Below are 19,988 nucleotides of genomic sequence, written 5' to 3' on the forward strand. Positions count from 1 at the left end.
AGCTGGACTTCCTGGGGCGACTGGGGGCTTGGAGAACTTTTCTGTCTAGTTAAAGGATTGTAAATGCGTCAATCAGCACTCTGTAAAAATGTACGAATCAGCGCTGTGTCTACCTAAAGGACTGTAAATGCACCAAACACCACTCTGTAAAATGCACCAATCAGTGCTCTGCAAAATGGACCAATCAGTGCTCTGCAAAATGGACCGATCTACAACGCATGGGCGGGGATAAATAATGGAATAAACAACCTGCTCGGGTTCCCTTCCAGCTGTGGAAGCTTTGTTCATTCCCTCTTCCTAATAAATCTTGCTGCTGCTGACTGTTTGGATCTGCACCACCTTTAACAGCTGTAACACTCGCCACGAAGCTCTGTGGCTTCATTCTTGAAGTCAGAGACACCACGAACCCACCAGAAGGGAGAAACTACAGACACATCTGAAGGAACCAAACTCTGTACACACCATCGTTAAGAGCTTGTAACAATCACTGCGAAGGTCTGTGCTTCATCTTGAAGTCAGCGGAGACCAAGAACACCAGAAGCAACCAACTTGGACACAGGCAGGACATCAGACTTATACCTGCTCACTCAGAATCATTTCTGCGCCAACCATGGCCACCTTTGTGGAGCTCAGTACCAAAGCCAAGATGCCCATTGTGGGCCTGGGCACGTGGCAGGTAAATATGCAAATCTTTGCACAGCCTTCTTCTCTGGAGGGGAGTTTGGGTGTTTTCTCTTTCTGCATTCAGCCAGGAAAGCCTGGAGGTCGGGCAGGGGTTTGGAGAGGTGAGATTCAGTCCTGGAGCCGGGACTCCGGTTGCTTTCTTTTCTCAGAGCTGATTCAGGCTGCAAAGCTCCAAGGCAGGCTCCCAGCAGCCGCTGAGAGCTTCCTCTAGCAAGTATCAACGTTTCAAGAGCTTGTTGGACCTAAAATTGTTTTCCAAGGGCAGTTTCTTCTCTCTCTGGCTCTCTAAGGACACTTAATTGGGATCCAAAAAACAAATTTTTTTTTTTTCCCCAGAGTCCTTGGCTGAGGCTTGTTGGGGCATGGGTGGTTTGCGGGATGGAGGAATTGCAAAGCCGGAAGTCCCCCTGGCATGTCCCTTTGCAGATCAGCGGTGTGGGACAAGGGCTAGCAGAATCAATCATGAGCTGGGAGCTTGTTAGAAAATGCAGAACTGTCCGGGTGTGGGTTGGGTCATGGCCTGTAATCCCAGCACTTTGGGAGACCCAACAGGAGGATTGCTTGAGCCCAAGACTTGGAGACCAGTCTTGGGTAAGATGGTAAGACCCCATTTCTACAAAAAATAAATAAATTAGCTAGGCAATGGTGGAATGCACCTGTAGTCCGAGCCACTTGGGAGGCTGAGGAGGAGATTAGAGTGTTGAGCCTGAGAGGTCAAGGCTGCAGTGAGCAGTGATTGTGGGTCCACTGCCAGCCCTCCAGTTTCAGCAACAGAGTGAGATCCAAGAAAGAAAGAGAGAAAGAGAGAGAGAGAAAACACAGAGTCTCAGACTCCACCCCAGGCTACCTAATGGGCATGGGCACTTTAACAAGATCCCTAGTGTGGTTCCTGTACACACTGAAATCTAGCCAAACGTGCTGGGGCTGCCGAGAGCCTCGGGCTGGGAGTCCTGGGCTCCACCCAGCTGCGTTAATGTCAACTCTGGCAAAACATCATAAGGCACATCCAGGACTCAGTGAGGCAGGTTCCTGAGCCTCTCTTAGGCTAAGTTTTGAAGTGGTTCCATCACCACCTTATTTTTTCACTCTGCCTTCTTTGCCATTTCCATCCAATGATGGGGCACTACCGTAACTAGCGACCGGAAGCAGTCCTTTTGGAATATCCTCTTCTCTCCTGTGCCTTGTGGCTAATGTCCCACTGCGGGGTCTTCTGCCTACGGCGCTCTTTTATCCTTTTTGTGCACCCTGATTTTTTCCCACGTCTCTGTGCCGAGCTGGAAGGGTATGACACTCTGTTCGCCCAACACTGGGCTCATTCTCAGCGATACATTCTAGGTGTATCTGACGAACAGAGATCACTTCCATCCTTGATTCATGTCTCAAGCATCTCTTGCTTTGAATAGCAAGGATTTGCAACAAAAATCGGAGCTTCAAGATCCTATATAAAAAATGGAAGAAATAATCACTTCATGAGAATTTTCAGGGAATCTGCCCACCCTGGGTAAGTATCACGCAGACAGTTTCAGAATTTTTGGTATTAGAAAAGTAAAAATTAAGAAAAGAAGCTGACTTCCTTAATCACGTGGATATGATAAGATAAAGGATTATGAACTTAGGCGGTGGGAGGTGAAGGATGGTGTAGCATAGCGGTTTGGGGGCACTCAGGGGGTGTTTCCCTGGATGCATGGCAGAGGCCTGTTTACCTTGTCCAAGAAGAGGTAGGGCCAGCTGTGCATCTCGTTTTTGTGTTGCATTTTTCAAAATGTTTTGTTATCATCTCAAAAGAAAGAGTGATTTAAAAGACTATTCCATGTAGAGATCAAGTTTTTAAGTGCTTTTTTTTTTTGCCCCCATCAATATGGGTTTGGTTAGGTTAGAACAAATATGTTGATAATTTTCCCCCACCCCCTATTGCCTTTTCTTTTTCTTTTTTTTTTTTTCCTTTCCTTTCTTTCCCTCCCTCTTTCTCTCCCTGTCTCTCATTTCTCGCCTCCTACCTCCCGTCTTTCTTCTTATAGGAATGGAAAAACAAACGCTATTCCTGATAATGTTTTTCTATTTCTCCTTTATTTCTGTAAGGATCCTTATATAATGAAACGGCCTCTACTGAGCCCTTACTGTGTGTCAGGTGATGTTTGCATTTAACCTAACATTCATTGCAGCATGTCATACATCACAAAGGCCCTCATGAGGCTGGTGCTTCATTAATTTTCTTTTTCCATTTTTGCAGACAAGGGTTTAGAGAGATTTGAAATCACCCTGCTTAGGGCCCCACACACGCCAGTAAGTATTGGAATCACGAATTGGGATTCTGTAATGAACCAATATCCATATCCTTATCACAATTTGGGGGATATTGTCTGAAAATTCCTCTGGGTAATTTAGAGTCCTGGTTTTTATCTGGGTCTTCAGAAAGTTGCAGTGGAGCCATCTGCACTCGCCGCCGTCCGCCACCCGACACACCTGAAGACATTTCTGGACTAACCTGGATGAAAGTGAAATGACTTTTAGCTAGGACTACAGACATAAGGACCATAATCATTAAATTAAATTTCACATACCTCCATTTCTTTTTTTTTTTTTTTTTTTTTTTTAAAGTCAAATACAACAAATATGTTTTAATGAGCAAATTCAGTCTATAGCAAACAATATGCAACATGCCACAGAGAGTAGGAGAAGGGCAGGGGCCACGGGGCTGGCGCAGGCATGTCCGGGGGAGACTAAAGAGGAAAAATCAACTAACGGTAAGAAACCAAGGAGGGGACCAGAGATGAACCACTAGGCCGAAGGAACTGAGCTGCGTTCCTGGGAAGGGAGAGTTGCATGGGCACTGAGGGCCGGGACATACAAAATTCATGAAATAGTTTGGCCAAAAAATCTAAACCACGCTCTGTTCCTAACCGTGGTGAAGGGGAGGAGAAAGGGGTTCAAAGGGAGGAGGAGGCTGTTTTTGGGAGGGGCTGGGGTCCTAACCCGCCCTGCTGTGCACCCTGTCCCCATCCCCACGCCCTTCCCCTCTGTGTCTAGTGTGGGGTGCGTGTTGTCTGTGTGGGCTGTGTGCGCACTTCCCGTCCCCAGTCCCCTCTCCTGCCCTACACACCCCCAAACCCCCCGCGCCCCCCAACCGTTAATTGCCTGCCATTCCAGTTTGCTGGCCGGCAGACGTGTGTCTGCCGGCTGTCACTTCCACTGCCCCATCGTCTTCAGAGGGGGATAGAGGGGGGGGGCGGGAGTGAGGGAGAAGTCCCCCAGCCAGCCCTGCCCCCACCCTCCCCTAACGAACCCTCCCCCAGGCCGCCCTCTACCAGAAGGTCCCGGCGGGTGATTAAGAGTCGGGTTTCACAGTATTTTGTGACAAACCACTCTTTTGGCGAACTGTGGCGGCCCGTCAGGGCGCCCTGCAATTGGCTTTCTCTGGCAGTCAAACACAGAGTTGAACTCCACAAAGATCTTTCCGCAGCCGGGCACCTCGACACCGTCCACGAAGGCACCGGCGGAATCTTCTATGGACTTGACAAGCCCCATAACTTTGCTGCACTCGTCATACCGCGACGTCCCTCCAATCGATCTCCTCGTAACTCCTCGTCGTCCAGCAGGTCCTCCTGCCTGCAGCACCCATAGTTAATGAGGCACAGTACCGTCAGTCGGAGTGGCCGACACCATCTGCACCTGGGAGCTCCATCATGGCCCGGCACTTGCAGGTTCACTGGCGTATGATTGGATGGTGCTCGGGGGGCCTCCTCCAGCGTGGCATTCTTTGGCTCCCCACACTAGCCCTCTGGACCAGCATGCTTCCTTATACCCCCAGCTGCATACCGTTCAGGGTCTCCGCACTGGCCTGAATTCCGTGACCGTTGATGTCCACGTACCTCACGCGCGCCGGCCCGTGAAAAAAAAAGCGGAGCGGCAGAAGGCGAAAGCCCTAGGAGAGCCCCGTGGCACTGGTCCATAGACCAAGTTGAAGGCCCTTGAGAGGCCCAAAAGGATGTCATCAAGCTCCTTGACCTTGGTCATCCGTTCAGGTAGATTGGGTAAGCCCCCGATGAACAGCTTGTGGGCGAGAGTCAGGGAAAAAAAAAAACCCCCACACAGTGGACACCACCCCAGGCACATATACGGAGGGTTTCTCTGACATGCCCAGGAAGCCGGCTGGTAGTCGGTGGCTGAGGCCAGCGGATTCTTATAGAGTTGACACTGGCCCTGGAAGATGATGCCGTCAAAGGCCATGGCCTGGGTAGTCTCGTCCACTGAGCGGAAACTCCAAAAAGGCAAAATTCCCTGTCCTGGTTAATTCTGCACAGAGCCAACACCAAGGGTGGCCAGGGGCCTGGGTCCAAGCCCCCCCAAGCGCGCATTCTGGGCATAGTAAGAAATCCATTCAATGGCCTCCTCAGTGATAGCCAAAGGGGATGGTTGCCCTCAAGTATAAGGCGCCGGGCTTGTCTAGTGTATCTGGCTCCCAACCACGGGCAACCGGCGTTGGGGTCACAGCCAGACCGTCAGGGGGGTCATGGTGGGGAAAAGGAAAAAAAGGAGCAGGTGGCTGGAATCTGACCTCAGCTTGCATGGCCTTGTACTGCATTTGGGGTGATGTCTCAAAGCGAGTGTGGCACGTCCCAGTAATTTACGTATCTCACCTTCTTTCTTCTTCTCATGGCGGGGAACGAATCAGTCCAACCGTGCTCCTCTTTAGCGCCTCTGGTCAAAGGTATGCTTCGTCGCCAGCCTGTCCAGGGAGGGCGCTGAGGGGATCCGCTGGTCCTGTTGCGCCGGTCCACCGGTGGATAGCTCCCGGCCCGGCTGTTTGCGGTCCCGGCTTCGAGAGCGGCTGTGGCTAGCGCTTCCTAAGCCGGTTTCTCCTTGTCCCCCTCCTCTTGTTTTATTCTCGTTGAGCGGCCTGCTCGTGCTCGTCGAAGTCCGACATGCTGAGGCGGAGCCCGCGTAGGGCCCTGGTCAGCTCATCGCCTCGCCTTGCGCCCGCGTCTCCGGCCGCTATCGGCTACTTCCGCCGCTGCTTCGGCTACTTCCTCCCTCCATTTCTTTTGAAAACATTTCTAAAGTGTGTATCCTCCCGGATGTCCCCTGGCCAAGGAGACCCCAGTGAGGCCTTGGTTTGGAGAAACTGAGCCATGTGGGGCAGCCTATTGAAGGTGATCTGGGGATAAGAGAATATGTTGGTTGCTGAATGTGGTGTAATTCCAGCTACTCTGGAGGTGGGAGGATTGCTTGAACCTGGGAGTGTGAGGCCAGCCTGGGCAACATGGCAAGGCCCCATCGCTTAAAAAAAATAATAATACATGTGTGATGGGCTTTTCTTTTGCTTTTCAGTCTCCTCTCGGCAAAGTGAAAGAAGCGGTGAAGGTGGCCATTGATGCAGGATATCGCCACATTGACTGTGCCTATGTCTATCAGAATGAACATGAGGTGGGGGAAGCCATCCAAGAGAAGATCCAAGAGCAGGCTGTGAAGCGGGAGGACCTGTTCATCGTCAGCAAGGTGCACATGGCGCATTGGGTGGGAGGCCTTCACTTGAGGGCAGGCAGAAGTGTCTGGGTCGGGTCAGCAGCCAGAACTCTGTCAGCCTTTTCTACATTTAGCCCTTTTCATCCCTGCCTTGACAACATCTGTGGATACAATTCTCTCCATACTCCAAGCCGCTATTGATATTTGAACATGTCGTTGCTGCGCCACCTGCCTACGGGTTGGTTTTCCCACAGTGGGCTTGTCTCCATGGAGCCCTGCACTGCCCTGGGCCTCCCTGTTCCCCATCAGAGGGATCCACCATCTGCCCAGAGGCAGTCAGAGGCCAAGGGTGCAGGCAGGGCTGGATGTGTGGCCTCCCTGTCAGCACTGTGGTCTCAGCAACTGTGACCCTGAGGTTGTCAGTCAGAGGGCATTTTGGAAACAGTAGGAGCATTTTTCTATTGCCACATATGATTTTCTTCATTAAGTCTATTGAAAGGTGAGGTACACAATGTTATAAAAAAGAAGAGGGTGTTGGGTGTGAGGGGGTTGAGAATCACTGGATTTACATTATACACAACTTGCTGAGAAAACACTAGTTCTATACGGGGAAATTGCATGCATCTGTGGACAAATAGACCCCAACTGTGTAGCAGCCCAAGTGTGGATAAAGCCTTATAAAGTTATCACTTGGGCCTGACAGGCTTGATAAGGGACCTATCAGATAAGGTCAGATAAAGGACCATCTTTTCCCGAAGGCCCTAGGACTCTGCTTGACATTTAAAAGTTCCACACAATCCCCGCTCTCAGAGAGCCCAAGTTTGAGGACAGAGACTGAGACAGGATAAACCACCACTTTGAATCTTGTGGCCATATTTACTTAAATGAATCTGAGAGACATATAAAAGTACTATGAGAGTTTGAAAAAGTAAATTGCTTTTAACACTTAATGACATGTTCATTGACGTGCTGAGCCAATGGTGATCTTCCCACACGGTGCTGTCGTGGATTTTAAATCTGCATTGTTAAAAATGGGCCTGTGCCAGGTTAGATCAGGGTGCAATTCAAAAGGCAGGGACACTGGGTATAACGTGGGCCCTTCCTTCTCTCCAAATTTTAACAGGCCTATTGCTACACTCTTGCAGTTGTGGCCCCACTTTCTTTGAGGAGACCGCTTTGTTGAGGATAGCCTTTTGAGATGACCATCAAGAACCTGGAAGCTGAGCTAATCTGGACCTCTAACTTAATTCACTGGCCACAGGGATTCAAGGTTTGAGCGGACTCTCTTGCTCTGCCTCATAGATTCTGAGCAGCATGCGGGGAAAAATAGGAGCGTGTACCCAGGGCTAGGGGTGGTGTCGACTGGGGGCAGGAGGACCTTTTAGTTCATAATTGGGGAGGTGTCATTTGGTTCAGGAAGAGACCTTGGAGCAGAATGTACGGCTGAGGGGTGGAAATGGGAAGGCTTGAGGCCATGTGTGCTGCTGAGCGTGGCCACAGGCCTGCGTTTTTCTTGGCAGTTATGTCTGAGAGGAGCCATGTTTTCTGGCAAGCCCAGGACAAGTGTGCACCAGCCCTCTCCACACTGTTGTCTTGAATTTGCACCCCAGAGTTTGCCCTCCCCAGCCAATCCCTTGGAATAGACTAGCCAATAACTTTATTCCTGGGACAAATTATCTTCTTACGTAGAGCAAACCCCGGGAGAGTGGCATCTTGGAGGAAAAGCCCAAGTGCAGTGATTGCTGGAAGGAAGCCATATACGTCTACTTCAATCGGCGGCTCCCATTGCCTGGGGCTCCTGCTCTACCTGCTTCCTGAGGGGTGGGACAGACAAAATTCCAGCACTTCTCCCCTCCTGACCAGACGGGTGTGCTGATGGCCTGCCCATCCCTTATTTCCCATGTCTCTTCTAGAGGCTGCAAGGATAGAAAGCTGGCCAATATCTTCCCCAGAAACCCACACCCTCTGGAGATTCTAGTCCTTAGCCAGTGATACTGAAATGAAAGTATTCCCTTGGGTTTGTACACAGGGTTCTTAGGTGTATGAGGTGAATGTCCCATGGTGATAAAGGTGGCTTTCTGGAATGTACTAACAGCAGATTCTTGAACATCAATCCAGTGGTTTTCTAAAATAGATGGATTAATATCCATTGTTAGAGACAAGAGAATTTATTTTATTTTATTTTTTATTATATATATATTTTTTGAGACGGAATCTCGCTCTGTCGCCCAGGCTGGAGTGCAGTGGCCGGATCTCAGCTCACTGCAAGCTCCGCCTCCCGGGTCTACGCCATTCTCCTGCCTCAGCCTCCCCAGAAGCTGGGACTACAGGCGCCCACCACCTCGCCCGGCTAGTTTTTTGTATTTTTTTAGTAGATACGGGGTTTCACCGTGTTAGCCAGGCTAGTCTCAATCTCCTGACCTCGTGATCCGCCCGTCTCGGCCTCCCAAAGTGCTGGGATTACAGGCTTGAGCCACCGCGCCCGGCCGATATAGAGATTTTATTTAAACTCACCTTCTTGTAGTATGTACTATACAGAGCCTGAAAAACTGGTATGCACATGTGGTATTTAGCAAGAGTTAGGACCCTGAAACCTTGTTTAACAGAACCAAGTGTCCTGATAAAGATTCCAGTAAACTTTTCATTCTGTATTTACAGTCTGGAGATGACTTTTACCCCAAAGATGATAAAGGTAATGCCATCGGTGGAAAAGCAACGTTCTTGGATGCCTGGGAGGTAGGTTCCAGCTTCCTCTAAGTGTGCTGGGAGAGAAATCTTCAGTTATCCATGAGACTTCCCATTGACATGAAAGAGGCCGTGTGCCTGATGCTTTCTAATTTCATCATTGTGATTCTCTAGCTCTTCTAATATCTTCCTCATCACCTTTGGCTTTTGGGTGCATCTGATACTATTTAGATTTCAAGTCTAGAACTGAGTCTTCAAATAAGACTGAAAATACAATGTACCCCACTTTGGGGAATATACATGCTGTTCTCAAACCAGAGCGAGCCATTTGGAACAGGAGGTTTGGGCCTGGGTATGCTCATAGCAGCTGAGTAACCTAGGGTCAGTTTGTAACGTTTTTAGGGCTCAGTTTTCTCTTCTTAAAAAGAAGTCTTATAACTCATACTACTACTATGTATTTTTGAGGGTGCGATAATGATTAAGATGGTTTACATGCCAGGAACATTAGTCACAGTAGCCATTTAATCATCTAAACCTATAAGACAGGGTTAACATCCACCTTTATAAATAATGACATTTGAAGCCTAGATTGATTGGTGACTTGCGCAGGTCATGTCACAATGTGTGTGGCAGAGCTGGGATTGGACCCAGACTCATCTGAATCACAAGTCCAACCACCAAAGCCATCAGCGTGGTGCTTGGCAGGCAGTGAACACACATCCAGAAATCAGGGAACCTGAGTGCCCTGCTTCCCAGATCACATCATGACCTGTTTCACATCATTCACATTCAAAGTGAATTAAGGGATCAGTGTTTTCTCTGATCATTTTTTATTATACCATTCTATCCTTTTGCAAATGCTAGTAGAGAATGAAGTGGAAGAATGAGTTATAAATGATCAGTGGCATCTGACTCCAAGAGTTAATGGTGTCATAGTGGCAGCTGTCTGTGTAGGGGTACATGTAGTTGCGAGTTTGTATTGTGTTTTTACAAGGGAAAATATATTAAGCCTCACCTTTCTGAAATGCTTAGAATTGACAAGATTCAATTAAATGTAGCTTTTTCTGTGTATTGTTGGTTCAAAAACATTAATCCACAAAACACAGCATTCTTTTTTTAAAGACAGAGTCTCACTTTGTCGCCCAGGCTGGAGTGCAGTGGCTTCATCTTGGCTCACTGCAACATCCCTCTCTCGAGTTAAAGCCATTCTCCTCCCTTAGCCTCCTGAGTAGCTGAGACTACACATGCATACCACCATGCTCGGCTAACTTTTATATTTTTAGTAGAGACAGGGTTTCACCATTTTAGCCAGACTGGTCTCGAACTCCTGACCTCAGGGGATCCACCCATCTCAGCTTCCCAAAGTGCTCAGATTACAGGTGTGAGCCACTGCACCTGGCAGTTTGGGTTACATTTGATCAGTTTTTTTGCCTTAGCTCCTATGATGATACTAAGTATGGCAAGTATGTAAGTATAGCCTGTGTCTCACAGTGCTATGTTTTCTGAATGAATACGAGAATGACTGTTAAATAAAACATTTGAAAGGCATGAAAAGATATCGGTGATCAAGGTCAGAGGCTCTGATTTGAAATGAGCAGGCTTGAATATGAAAGCGCTGGATGTTTCTGTAGACCCACAGCCAGTTCAGTAGAAACCTCATTGACCACCCTGAAGCAGACGGGAGGAAAAAGTATAAAGAAGTCAAGTGGGAAGACAGGCAAACTAACCTGACCTATGATGTACAATAGCTTTTAAATTATCTAATTGCTCAATCGGAAGTTTTGGGGAACCTTATGATTTCATAGCTTTTAAACTCTACTACCCAATTGAATAACTTCGTCTACGCTAGTGGTTCTCAATGTCGGCTGAGCATTAGAATCACCTGAGGAGTTTACAAATCCCAATGTCTAGGCTACAACTTGCAGGGGTGGTGCCTGCCCCTCCACGCCTGTGGTGTATCTTCATCAGGTGGGACGAGAGACTGTGAAAAGAAATAAGACACAGAGACAAAGTTATAGAGAAACAACCGTGGGCCCAGGAGACCGGCCCACTCAGCCTACCAAGGACCTGCACCGGCACCGCTCCTCTGAGTTCCCTCAGTTTTTTTATGATTATTATTTCCGTTATCTCAGCAATAAAAAAACAAAAGAAGAACACGGTAGGAGAGCTACCCGCTTGAATAATAGGGAGAAGGTCCATCAGGAAAACATTGTGAGCAAAAGAATCTGTGTCATAAGTAAGTTCAAAAGGGAGGTACTATGCCTGGATGAGCATGTAGGTTAGATTTAGGTTTCTTCTCCATCCCAAACATCTCGTTGGTGGGGGGGGGGGGGGGGGAGGGAAGGAGTAAAGAATAACAAAGCAGCATTGCTGGCCAACATGTCTCTCCTCCCGCCACCGGGCCAGTTTTTCTCTCTGTCCCTCAGAATTGAACAGATATACCAATCGGGTTTTTATACCGAGATATTCAGTTTCCCTGGCGGCAGGCAGGAGATCAGTGGCCTTCCTCTATCTCAACTGCAAGAGGCTTTTCCTCTTTTTACTCCTCCACCTCAGCACAGACCCTTTAACGGGTGACGGACGGGGGACGGTCAGGTCTTTCTCATCCCTCGCAGCGCAACCTGACCCTCACCCTCCACACACTACCCCGCCCCGACCCCCCCGCAACCCCCACGAGGCCATGTTTCTGACTATCACATGGGGAGTAAACGTTTGGACAATACCCGGCTTTTCCAAGGCAGAGGTCCCCTGTGGCTTTTCACAGTGCATTGCGTCCTCTGGTTTATTTGAGACTAGAGAATGGCGATGATTTTTTTACCACAGCATAACTGCTGGTATACATTTTGTTAACAAGGCACTTCCTGCAACAGCCCTAGATCCCTTAAACCTGATTCCATTACAACACAAGTTTCTGTGAGCACAAGGTTGGGGCAAAGTGACGGGGGCTCTCTCATCACTCATCTCTCGGCCGGAAAGACAACATTCTGCGAGTCAAAAGCAATGATTTTTTCAAGGATATAGTCAAAAATGGGAGTTCTTATGTCTTCCCTTTCTACAGCAGACACAGGAACAGTCTGAATGTTTTCTTTCTTGTTCCCTACACAACTCACACCAAAAATCAGTAAGAAAACTTCTGGGGGAGAAAGCCAGGAATAGGTAAATTTTATTTATTTCTTTATTTTATTTATTTAATTTACTTTTTTTTTGAGATGGAGTCCTTCGCTCGGTCCGCCCAGGCTGGAGTGCAGTGGCCGGATCTCAGCTCACTGCAAGCCTCCGCCTCCCGGGTTTTCCCGCCATTTCGCCTGCCTCCAGCCTCCCCAGTAGCTGGGATTATAAGGCGCGCCACCACCTCGCCCGGCGAGTTTTTTCTGTAGTTTTTAGTAAGAGACGGGGTTTCGCCATGGTTAGCCAAGATGGGTCCCTCGATCGCCTGACCCCATGATCCACCCGTCTCAGCCTCCCAAAGTTGACTAGGAATTACAGGCTTGAGCCACCGCACTCCGGCCAATTTTTTTTTTTTTTTTTTTTAAATTTAGAGAGTTCTTGCTCTGAATGGCCCAGGTTAGAGTAGAAATGGCATGATTCATAGCACAGAGCAGCCTTGGAATCCTGGGCTCAAGCAATTCCCCAAGTAGCTGGGATCAGAGGCACATGCCACCACATCCAGCTAATTAAAAACAATTTTCTCGTAGAGGCAGAGTCTGCTATGTTGCCCAGGATGTCTGGTACACCTGGCCTCAAGCAATCCTCCTGTCTCAGCCTCTGATATGTGTATCAGAAGATATATATTATTAGTATGTATTATAAGACTTTTTTTGAGAAGAGAATACTAAGGCCTACAAGAGTTAAAAACTTACCCTAGGTTGCTGAAACCCAGGCCCAAACCCCCTGTTCCAATCCTATCCCAAAGTGCTGAGATTACAGTCATGAGCCACTGCATCCACCGGTAGTTTTTAAACTTCCCTGGTGATTCCAAGTTGCAGCCAAAGTTGAGAAGGGCTGGATTAAGAGTTCCCTGAACATGTCATGTTCATCCCTGCCTCTGAGTTTGCTATTGCCTTCCTGTCTCATATGCACATATTTTTCCCCTCTTATCTCTCTTTTTTTTTTTTTTTTTTTTCTGAGACGCAGTTTAAACTCTACCTGGAGGTCTGCCCTGACAGCTGCAGGCTGTGTGAATCTCTTCCTTCTCTTTCCTTTCTGACTCTGTCTATGCCACGGTCATGTTATCTGAGGCAGCCTCACGGTCATGGTTGATGGTTCCACAGAAGGGAACCCTAGCACTTTAATTGGACTGTAAGAATCCCAGAAGAAGGAAGCACATCGTATACTTTTACATCCTGACAACTTCTGGAACATGTAATAGATGGCTAATAAATACATGTTGCATTGGAGGCTGCTGCTAACATATATGATATATTTGGGCAAGTTTGGAAAATGCCCAATATAGGCTAAAAGTTATACAAAGATTCCCTTCCTTGGGGGTCCCTGTAGTTTCTGTACCGGGAAGCATGGCTGGATATGCAGACTGTGGGTCAGGTTTCAGCCCCACACAACCCCTTGCCCAGGTGCCCCTGCCAGGGCATAATCTATATGCATGACCTTCCTGCAAACCCAAGCACGGTTGGTGTGGGAGAAAGTGACTCAGGACCCACTAGTGAGGCTTCTCCACATGCTGCAGCCTCTTCCTGACTAACACAGCTTGCCTAGGTTTGGGTGTACAATGCACACAGCAGTAGCTAACCGCTGTCATTTGGATTCATTAAAAATAAAATCATCTCATAAGCTTGCAAATGTTCATTTTTTATTTAGTTTTTTATTTTTTGCATTACAAAACTTTCATATTTCCCCTGTGTACAGAAGTATATTTTGAGTGTGTTTCTTTACGTGTAAGGTGAGAGTGGCAAGAATATAAATCTTTACCTGTTACTCCTACTTTTTCTTGGGCTGGGGAGGGGCAGTAGGGCTGGAACCAATCACTGATGGGCACCCAGGCCCTGGACTGAAATTTCCTGTGAATGCTTCGGCTAACCCTGTTGTGGTGGATCCTTTAGCAATTTCTGTCCCAGGGAGGACTGAGGCAAGCCAGGGTCCCTATAGTCCCTCTGGGGCTGCCCAAAAGGTCTTCCTTTCTATGACAGGCCATGGAGGAGCTGGTGGATGAGGGGCTGGTGAAAGCCCTTGGCATCTCCAATTTCAACCACTTCCAGATTGAGAAGCTCTTGAACAAACCTGGACTGAAATATAAACCAGTGACTAACCAGGTAAATTCTGTTTAGTATAAGGGTAAATAAAGGTCTTGCCCTATTACTTCTTATACGTTGGGAGGAACGTTCAATGCTATACCCTGAGTCTCATCTCAGGGGTCAGTGATCAGGACACTTTCGGGAGGTGTGAGGCTGATCTCATGGGTGTGTTAGCAAGAATCTCAGTGGGTAGGTGTTTGGCCTTTGCTTGGTGGTCTTTGGGTGTCTGTGTAGAACTCCCTATGACCAACTCAAAAAGCCAGCCAGCTTTCCCCATGATGAGGAGTGTTTGCTGTTGCAGGTTGAGTGTCACCCGTACCTCACGCAGGAGAAACTCATCCAGTACTGCCACTCCAAGGGCATCACCGTTACGGCCTACAGCCCCCTGGGCTCTCCGGATAGACCTTGGTGAGGCTTCCAAGCAGTGGATCCTTCTCTTGACAATCTTTAAAACATTATTTTATGTTTGGTAAATATTGGTATGAGACCATAAGTCACTGGAAAGAAAAACGTGTGTAAGGTAATGCATTTGGTACAACCAAATGGGATGACAGCGGGAACAAATGGGAATTGAAAAGCAACAACAACAGCAACAACAAAAACATGGGCGACGTGTTTGACCCTCTGGGAATATTTCCAGTTCAGCCATCCAAGCCAAGCATGAACCAGGCTTTGCAACATACTGAGGCTTCAGAGCCCGGGGGAAGGACCCAAGCTTCCAGGTCCTCCTGCCTGTCTCCCAGATGGAGAGGCTCTGATGATCAGTCTTGAGACCCTCATTGGAGTGGTGTCCATCTGTACATGGTAGCCATGGTGATTGTTCACATCAGCATCTTTCTGCCTCTAGGGCCAAGCCAGAGGACCCTTCCCTGCTGGAGGAGCCCAAGATTAAGGAGATTGCTGCAAAGCACAAGAAAACCGCAGCCCAGGTGCCATATTTTTATTTTTCTTGTTATCCAGCAACTATTTCTTCCAGTCTCATGTTTCATTTCTTGTGTTGTCCTCAACTAACTCCTTAAAGGGGAAGAACACAGGAGCTGAAGCCCTCTAAAGTGTTTCCTTCGAAGTCTGTTGGAACCTCAAGAAACACAAGAGCTGTCACTGAAACAAAGATAGCTTCTGCCTCACAGCTTCCTGTCAAGTCCTACAGCCAAGTCGCAAAGCGTGGCTTTGAAGTCTAGGGATATGGGTGCAGACGCCAACTCTACCTCTGATCAGCCTTATGACCCAAACTGCTTTCTTTATTCCTGAAAAATGAAGATCACAGAATTGTCCCTAAGGTGAAGGGAGAGATGAGGCGAGGGGCTGGCACAAATCTAATAGCTGCGAAGGGCTCAGTCAGTATCAGCGATTGTACCTGAAGCCACAGTGAGCTGCAGGGATGTTTTATTCTTCCTTTCCATAAAAGGAAGGGTCCTTATAGCTGAGTGGAAACATCATGTCCCCTTTCCGCACAGGTTCTGATCCGTTTCCATATCCAGAGGAATGTGATTGTCATCCCCAAGTCTGTGACACCGGCCCGCATTGTTGAGAACATTCAGGTAAGATTCCGGCTGGTTGGCCCTGGTACTTCTCCGTGGGGTGGGTCAGAGGCAGACCCTCTCACCAGGATTCTCAGCTCATTCCTGCACTGTCTTTGGTCCCCTCCGTTCCCACTACCCTATCATTTTCCAGTCTAGGGTGCTAGGCTCAGTATACCTGAGATGAATGATCCATGGGCTGAGGACATGCTGGGGACGGTGCCTGCTGAAGCCTTGTCAGGTCTGAGCACAGCTGTGCCTCACACCACTGAGAAGACCCTCAGTTGCCCCTGAGCAGCTAAGCCCTGGGCCACCACATAAGCAGACTGTCCTGGCCTCCCTGCTCGTCTTCCGGCAGCAGAGGAGGTGTGAACTGTCCTTGGAGAACTGTCTTCTAGAAGGGCGCATCATGGAGCACAGGGCCTGTGCACACCTGGGGCTTAGTGTCTGTGAACCTGGTCTCCCTCCCCTAGAACACTGAGCACTACAAATACTGCGGTCTGTGTGTAGGACTTAATTTAGAGAAAAATTTATACCCCGTGGATATAATGGGAAAAACACCTGTGACCAGTTTGTGCTGCTAGAACTCCCTGCTAGAATGAGCGGCAGTCTCCAGTCACAGCAGTAACTGCCTTACTGATGATGTCCTGGAACTCCTATCTTTCCAGGTCTTTGACTTCAAATTGAGTGATGAGGAGATGGCAACCATCCTCAGCTTCAACAGAAACTGGAGGGCCTGTAACGTGTTGCAGTAAGTGGCATGGAGTTAACTAGGAGCATTGCCAGGAGTTTTTCTAAACTGGTAGAGGGTTAGTTGGAAGAATTAGAAGGCTGCTGGGACTGCTTGTGTCTTCAAATACAATTTTGGGGCAATTCTGAAACTAAAATTGGGGTACCTGGGAATCACTGCGAGGGACACATCTCTAATTGCTGCTCATTGTCTGAACTTCTGGATGTAGAGCTAGAATTGTAACAGAAGGTGTGTTGTCAATAGGCAGGAGGTGAGCATTCATTTATTCCTACATTCAATAAATATCTAGTGGTCCTCTATGTGCCAGGCATCTTCTAGGTGCTTGGGTTATCATACTATGCAAAGCTGCTGCCTCCACGTGCTTATGGAGGGAGGGAAGAAGACAGAACAGAAATAAATCAAATCAAAATACATGTGACAGACAGTAACAAATGCTAGACAGAAAAATAAAGTAGGGCAAAGTGGATAGGAAGTGGTGGGTGGCAGTGGGACAGATCCTTTATACAGGGTGGGTCAAGGGAGGCTTTGCTGTGTAGGATATGCCACATGCATATTTGGGGGAAGAGCATTCTTGGCATTCATAACAGCAGGTGCCAAGGCCCTGAGGTGGGATTGTGTTTAGAGCATTCAAGCCAGAAGGCCGGGGAGGCTGGATTAAATAATCTCCAAATGCCTCTTAAAGGAGGTGGTGGTAACTCTACTTTAAATGTCAGATAAATGGTTGAAAGAAAGTTTTCACTCTGGCTAGGTGGGAATCCTAAATCATCTCTTTACAATCAATACTTTCTGATTAATGTATCTAATTAAATATATCAAAGAGAGTTGTCTAGCATTTATTACTTCGAGGTCTGTAATTCAATGCCCATTTGAATTTCTTCCAATGTTTCTATAGCCAAAATGATTTTTCAGCTTTTAAAAATGGTTTCAGTATCTCAAGCACAGCTTGCTTGTCATGATATTCCATATCTATCCTGCCCACCTTTAGTATCACAGAAGCCTTTCCTCATCTTATAATGGCTTATTTTTATCAGTGTTTAACAAAGTAGCAGCTGCTTAGTGTAAAAAGGCAGGGTGAACATAAAATGGGACTCTCCCCCAAACTGAACGGCTGACCTTCCAATGAACATCATATCCAGTGGAGACAATGGGTTGGTGGCTCAGGAGTAAGTGCACCTGGCCTCAGATCCAACACTAACCCTGGTTTCTTAGCTGTGTGACGTTGGGTAAATTTCCTAGTTTTTCTTAGTTGGTTTCTTTACCTATAAAGTAGGATGATAATATGAGTAGCAGCTAACATCCATGGAACCTTCGCTGAGAATGTGCCAGGGTCCTGAGCCCTTTGCCAGTGCTATTTTCTCATTTAATACTCATAACAATCCCCAAGCTGTCGATTCTGCTGCTGTTTCCTACCTCAGCATGTTGTGACAGTGGATTGGGACAAGACTTGTCAGTTGCCTCACCTGACACCAGGCTAACCATGAGTTGTCATTCCGAGTTGTTTCCCATGCCCTGGTCACTGTCTGTCCTCCTTCCTAGCAAAGCCCTCGTATCAGTTTGAGGGAAGATCAAGGTGTGAGCACCCTTCTTGTGTTCTTGCAGGGAGGAGGCTGAGAGAGCGCAGATATGATAGAGTCCACCAGAGAAGAATGCCTTCTCAACGAGAGTTTTTGCTGTGATGGAACAGAGTTTCTCTCTTTTTTTGTTTCTGCAGATCCTCTCATTTGGAGGACTACCCCTTCCATGCAGAATATTGAGGTTGAATCTCCTGGTGACATTACACAGGGGATTCTCTTTCTTCGCTGAAGTGTGACTATCTCCACTCACGTCCTATTTTAGCCAAGCTTATCTGAGATCACAGTGAACTTCGTCCTGCCGTAGACCAGAATCGAGGTGCTGTTTTACACATGTATTTCTGTATGTGCAACTAGGATCAGAATATCACAGAAAAACATGGCTTGAATAAGCAGAGGACAATTTTTTCCACTTCTCTGATCTGAAAAAATATTTGTTAAGCACAAGAAATTCTGCCAACACTGAGGATGTAAAGATCAATAATAAACAATAATGATGGTAACCAAGATGGATTGAGAGTGGACTATGTTCCCACACAACGTGAAGTGTTTTCCTGTGGGGGAAGTCACTGAATCCTCAAAATAACCCCACTGTGGTAGGTACTCTTAACATCTTAGGAGGGAGAGAGGAGGAACTTGTCAATGCCACCCAGGTAATAAGTGATTTAACAAAGTTTGAAAGGCAGGCAGGCTCTGGGAGAGCTCACAGCGATCGATGGTCATCCTCTTCCTCCTGAGTCTTTTCCTGCCACCTTTCCTCCTTGCCTGTCTCCACTCATTCCCTGTCTTGCTCTCCCACCTTGTCTTCAATACACCATCATGCCAAAGAGTCAATGGCACAGCCTGCAAACTCCACAAAGATGCTACTCTTCACTGAGAGAGATGTGGCATTTCCTTGGAAAGCAGGGTGGAAATACAATAAAGATGCTTACTGTTGCCATTAATCTGGAACATTTCTGTTTGTCCTATAATAATCGCTTCTTATGAAATATTCCAACTATATAGAAATGTACAGAAAATAAAGTAATGAGCCTCTGGTCACCCACATTATAATGTTAACAGGTGTTAGCTGGGTGTAGTGGTGTGCACTTTAGTCCCAGCTACTAGAGAGGCTGAAGTGGGAGGGTCGCTTGAACCCAGGAGGTGGAGTTTGCAGTGAGCCAGACTTGCACCACTGCACACCAGCCTGGGTGACAGAGAGAGACTCTGTCTCAAAACAAAAAACAAAAACAAATGCTAACATTTTACCATATTGTCTCCAAAACTTTAAAAAAAAATTAAAGAAATTAGGAGTTACCAATATAGTCAAAGACCACTTTGTGCACATTCCCCTGACTACCTCTCCAGAGGCAAATGCCTATCCTAAATTGGCAAGTCCCCTCACCCTCTGACTGGGGCTGGGGGGTACACCTACATTCCCAGGCTTCCTTGCTATGTTATAACTTCCCCTGGGTTTGCTCAGTGAGAGGTACTGTTAGGAGCTTGAAGGGCCGGAGAAGGGAAGAGTCAGGCATTTCTCTCTCCCTCTCTCCCTGTCTCTTGACCTTGAGTGGCATCTCCAGTAGAAAGCACATTCCTCTGTGGGCCCAGCTTTTTCCAGGCAGCCTCCACCATGATTCTATCTCTTACCAGACAAAGCTTCTGGGTTGAGGGAGCAGCACTCTTTCTTTGTCCTTCTTCCTTAGGAGCGAGGATCTCTTCCTGCTGCTTCTAAACTGAGTTGCCTCATCTCCTTTCCATAGCCCAGCTATTCCATCACGTGTAACTGATCACCTATTATAACCAATTATTTGAATCAAACATCCAATATTTAAAAATCTTAGCACAGTTTCTTTTCTCCTGGCTAGACCTTTCCCTGGTATACTTCCCATCCACATTTTTGTATTTTTAGTATATATGTTCACATCCATACACAATGTCATAGACGGGGTACTTTTACAATGTATATGGAGGCACGCCCATGATGGCTGAATAGGAACAGCTCCAGCCTCCAGCTCCCAGCGTGAGTGACACAGAATACGGGTGATTCTGCATTTTCAACTGAGGTACTGGGTTCATCTCACTG

The 19,988-nt window shown here is 47.5% G+C and overlaps 1 protein-coding gene across 1 annotated transcript; it reads left to right on the plus strand.

Moving 5' to 3' along the window:
* Positions 1 to 605: 605 nt before the first annotated feature.
* Positions 606 to 18,421, plus strand: LOC126947255 (aldo-keto reductase family 1 member B10-like). Its single transcript, XM_050777972.1, has 10 exons — positions 606 to 676; positions 6,013 to 6,231; positions 7,337 to 7,417; positions 8,806 to 8,883; positions 13,977 to 14,099; positions 14,383 to 14,489; positions 14,929 to 15,010; positions 15,539 to 15,622; positions 16,270 to 16,352; positions 18,064 to 18,421. Exons 1-10 carry the CDS (start codon positions 611 to 613, stop codon positions 18,104 to 18,106), a joined length of 966 nt encoding a protein of 321 aa, XP_050633929.1. The 5' UTR covers positions 606 to 610; the 3' UTR covers positions 18,107 to 18,421.
* Positions 18,422 to 19,988: the final 1,567 nt, after the last annotated feature.

Source organism: Macaca thibetana, unplaced genomic scaffold (genome assembly GCF_024542745.1).
Source record: "Macaca thibetana thibetana isolate TM-01 unplaced genomic scaffold, ASM2454274v1 unplaced_scaffolds17, whole genome shotgun sequence".
Classification (NCBI taxonomy): domain Eukaryota; kingdom Metazoa; phylum Chordata; class Mammalia; order Primates; family Cercopithecidae; genus Macaca; species Macaca thibetana.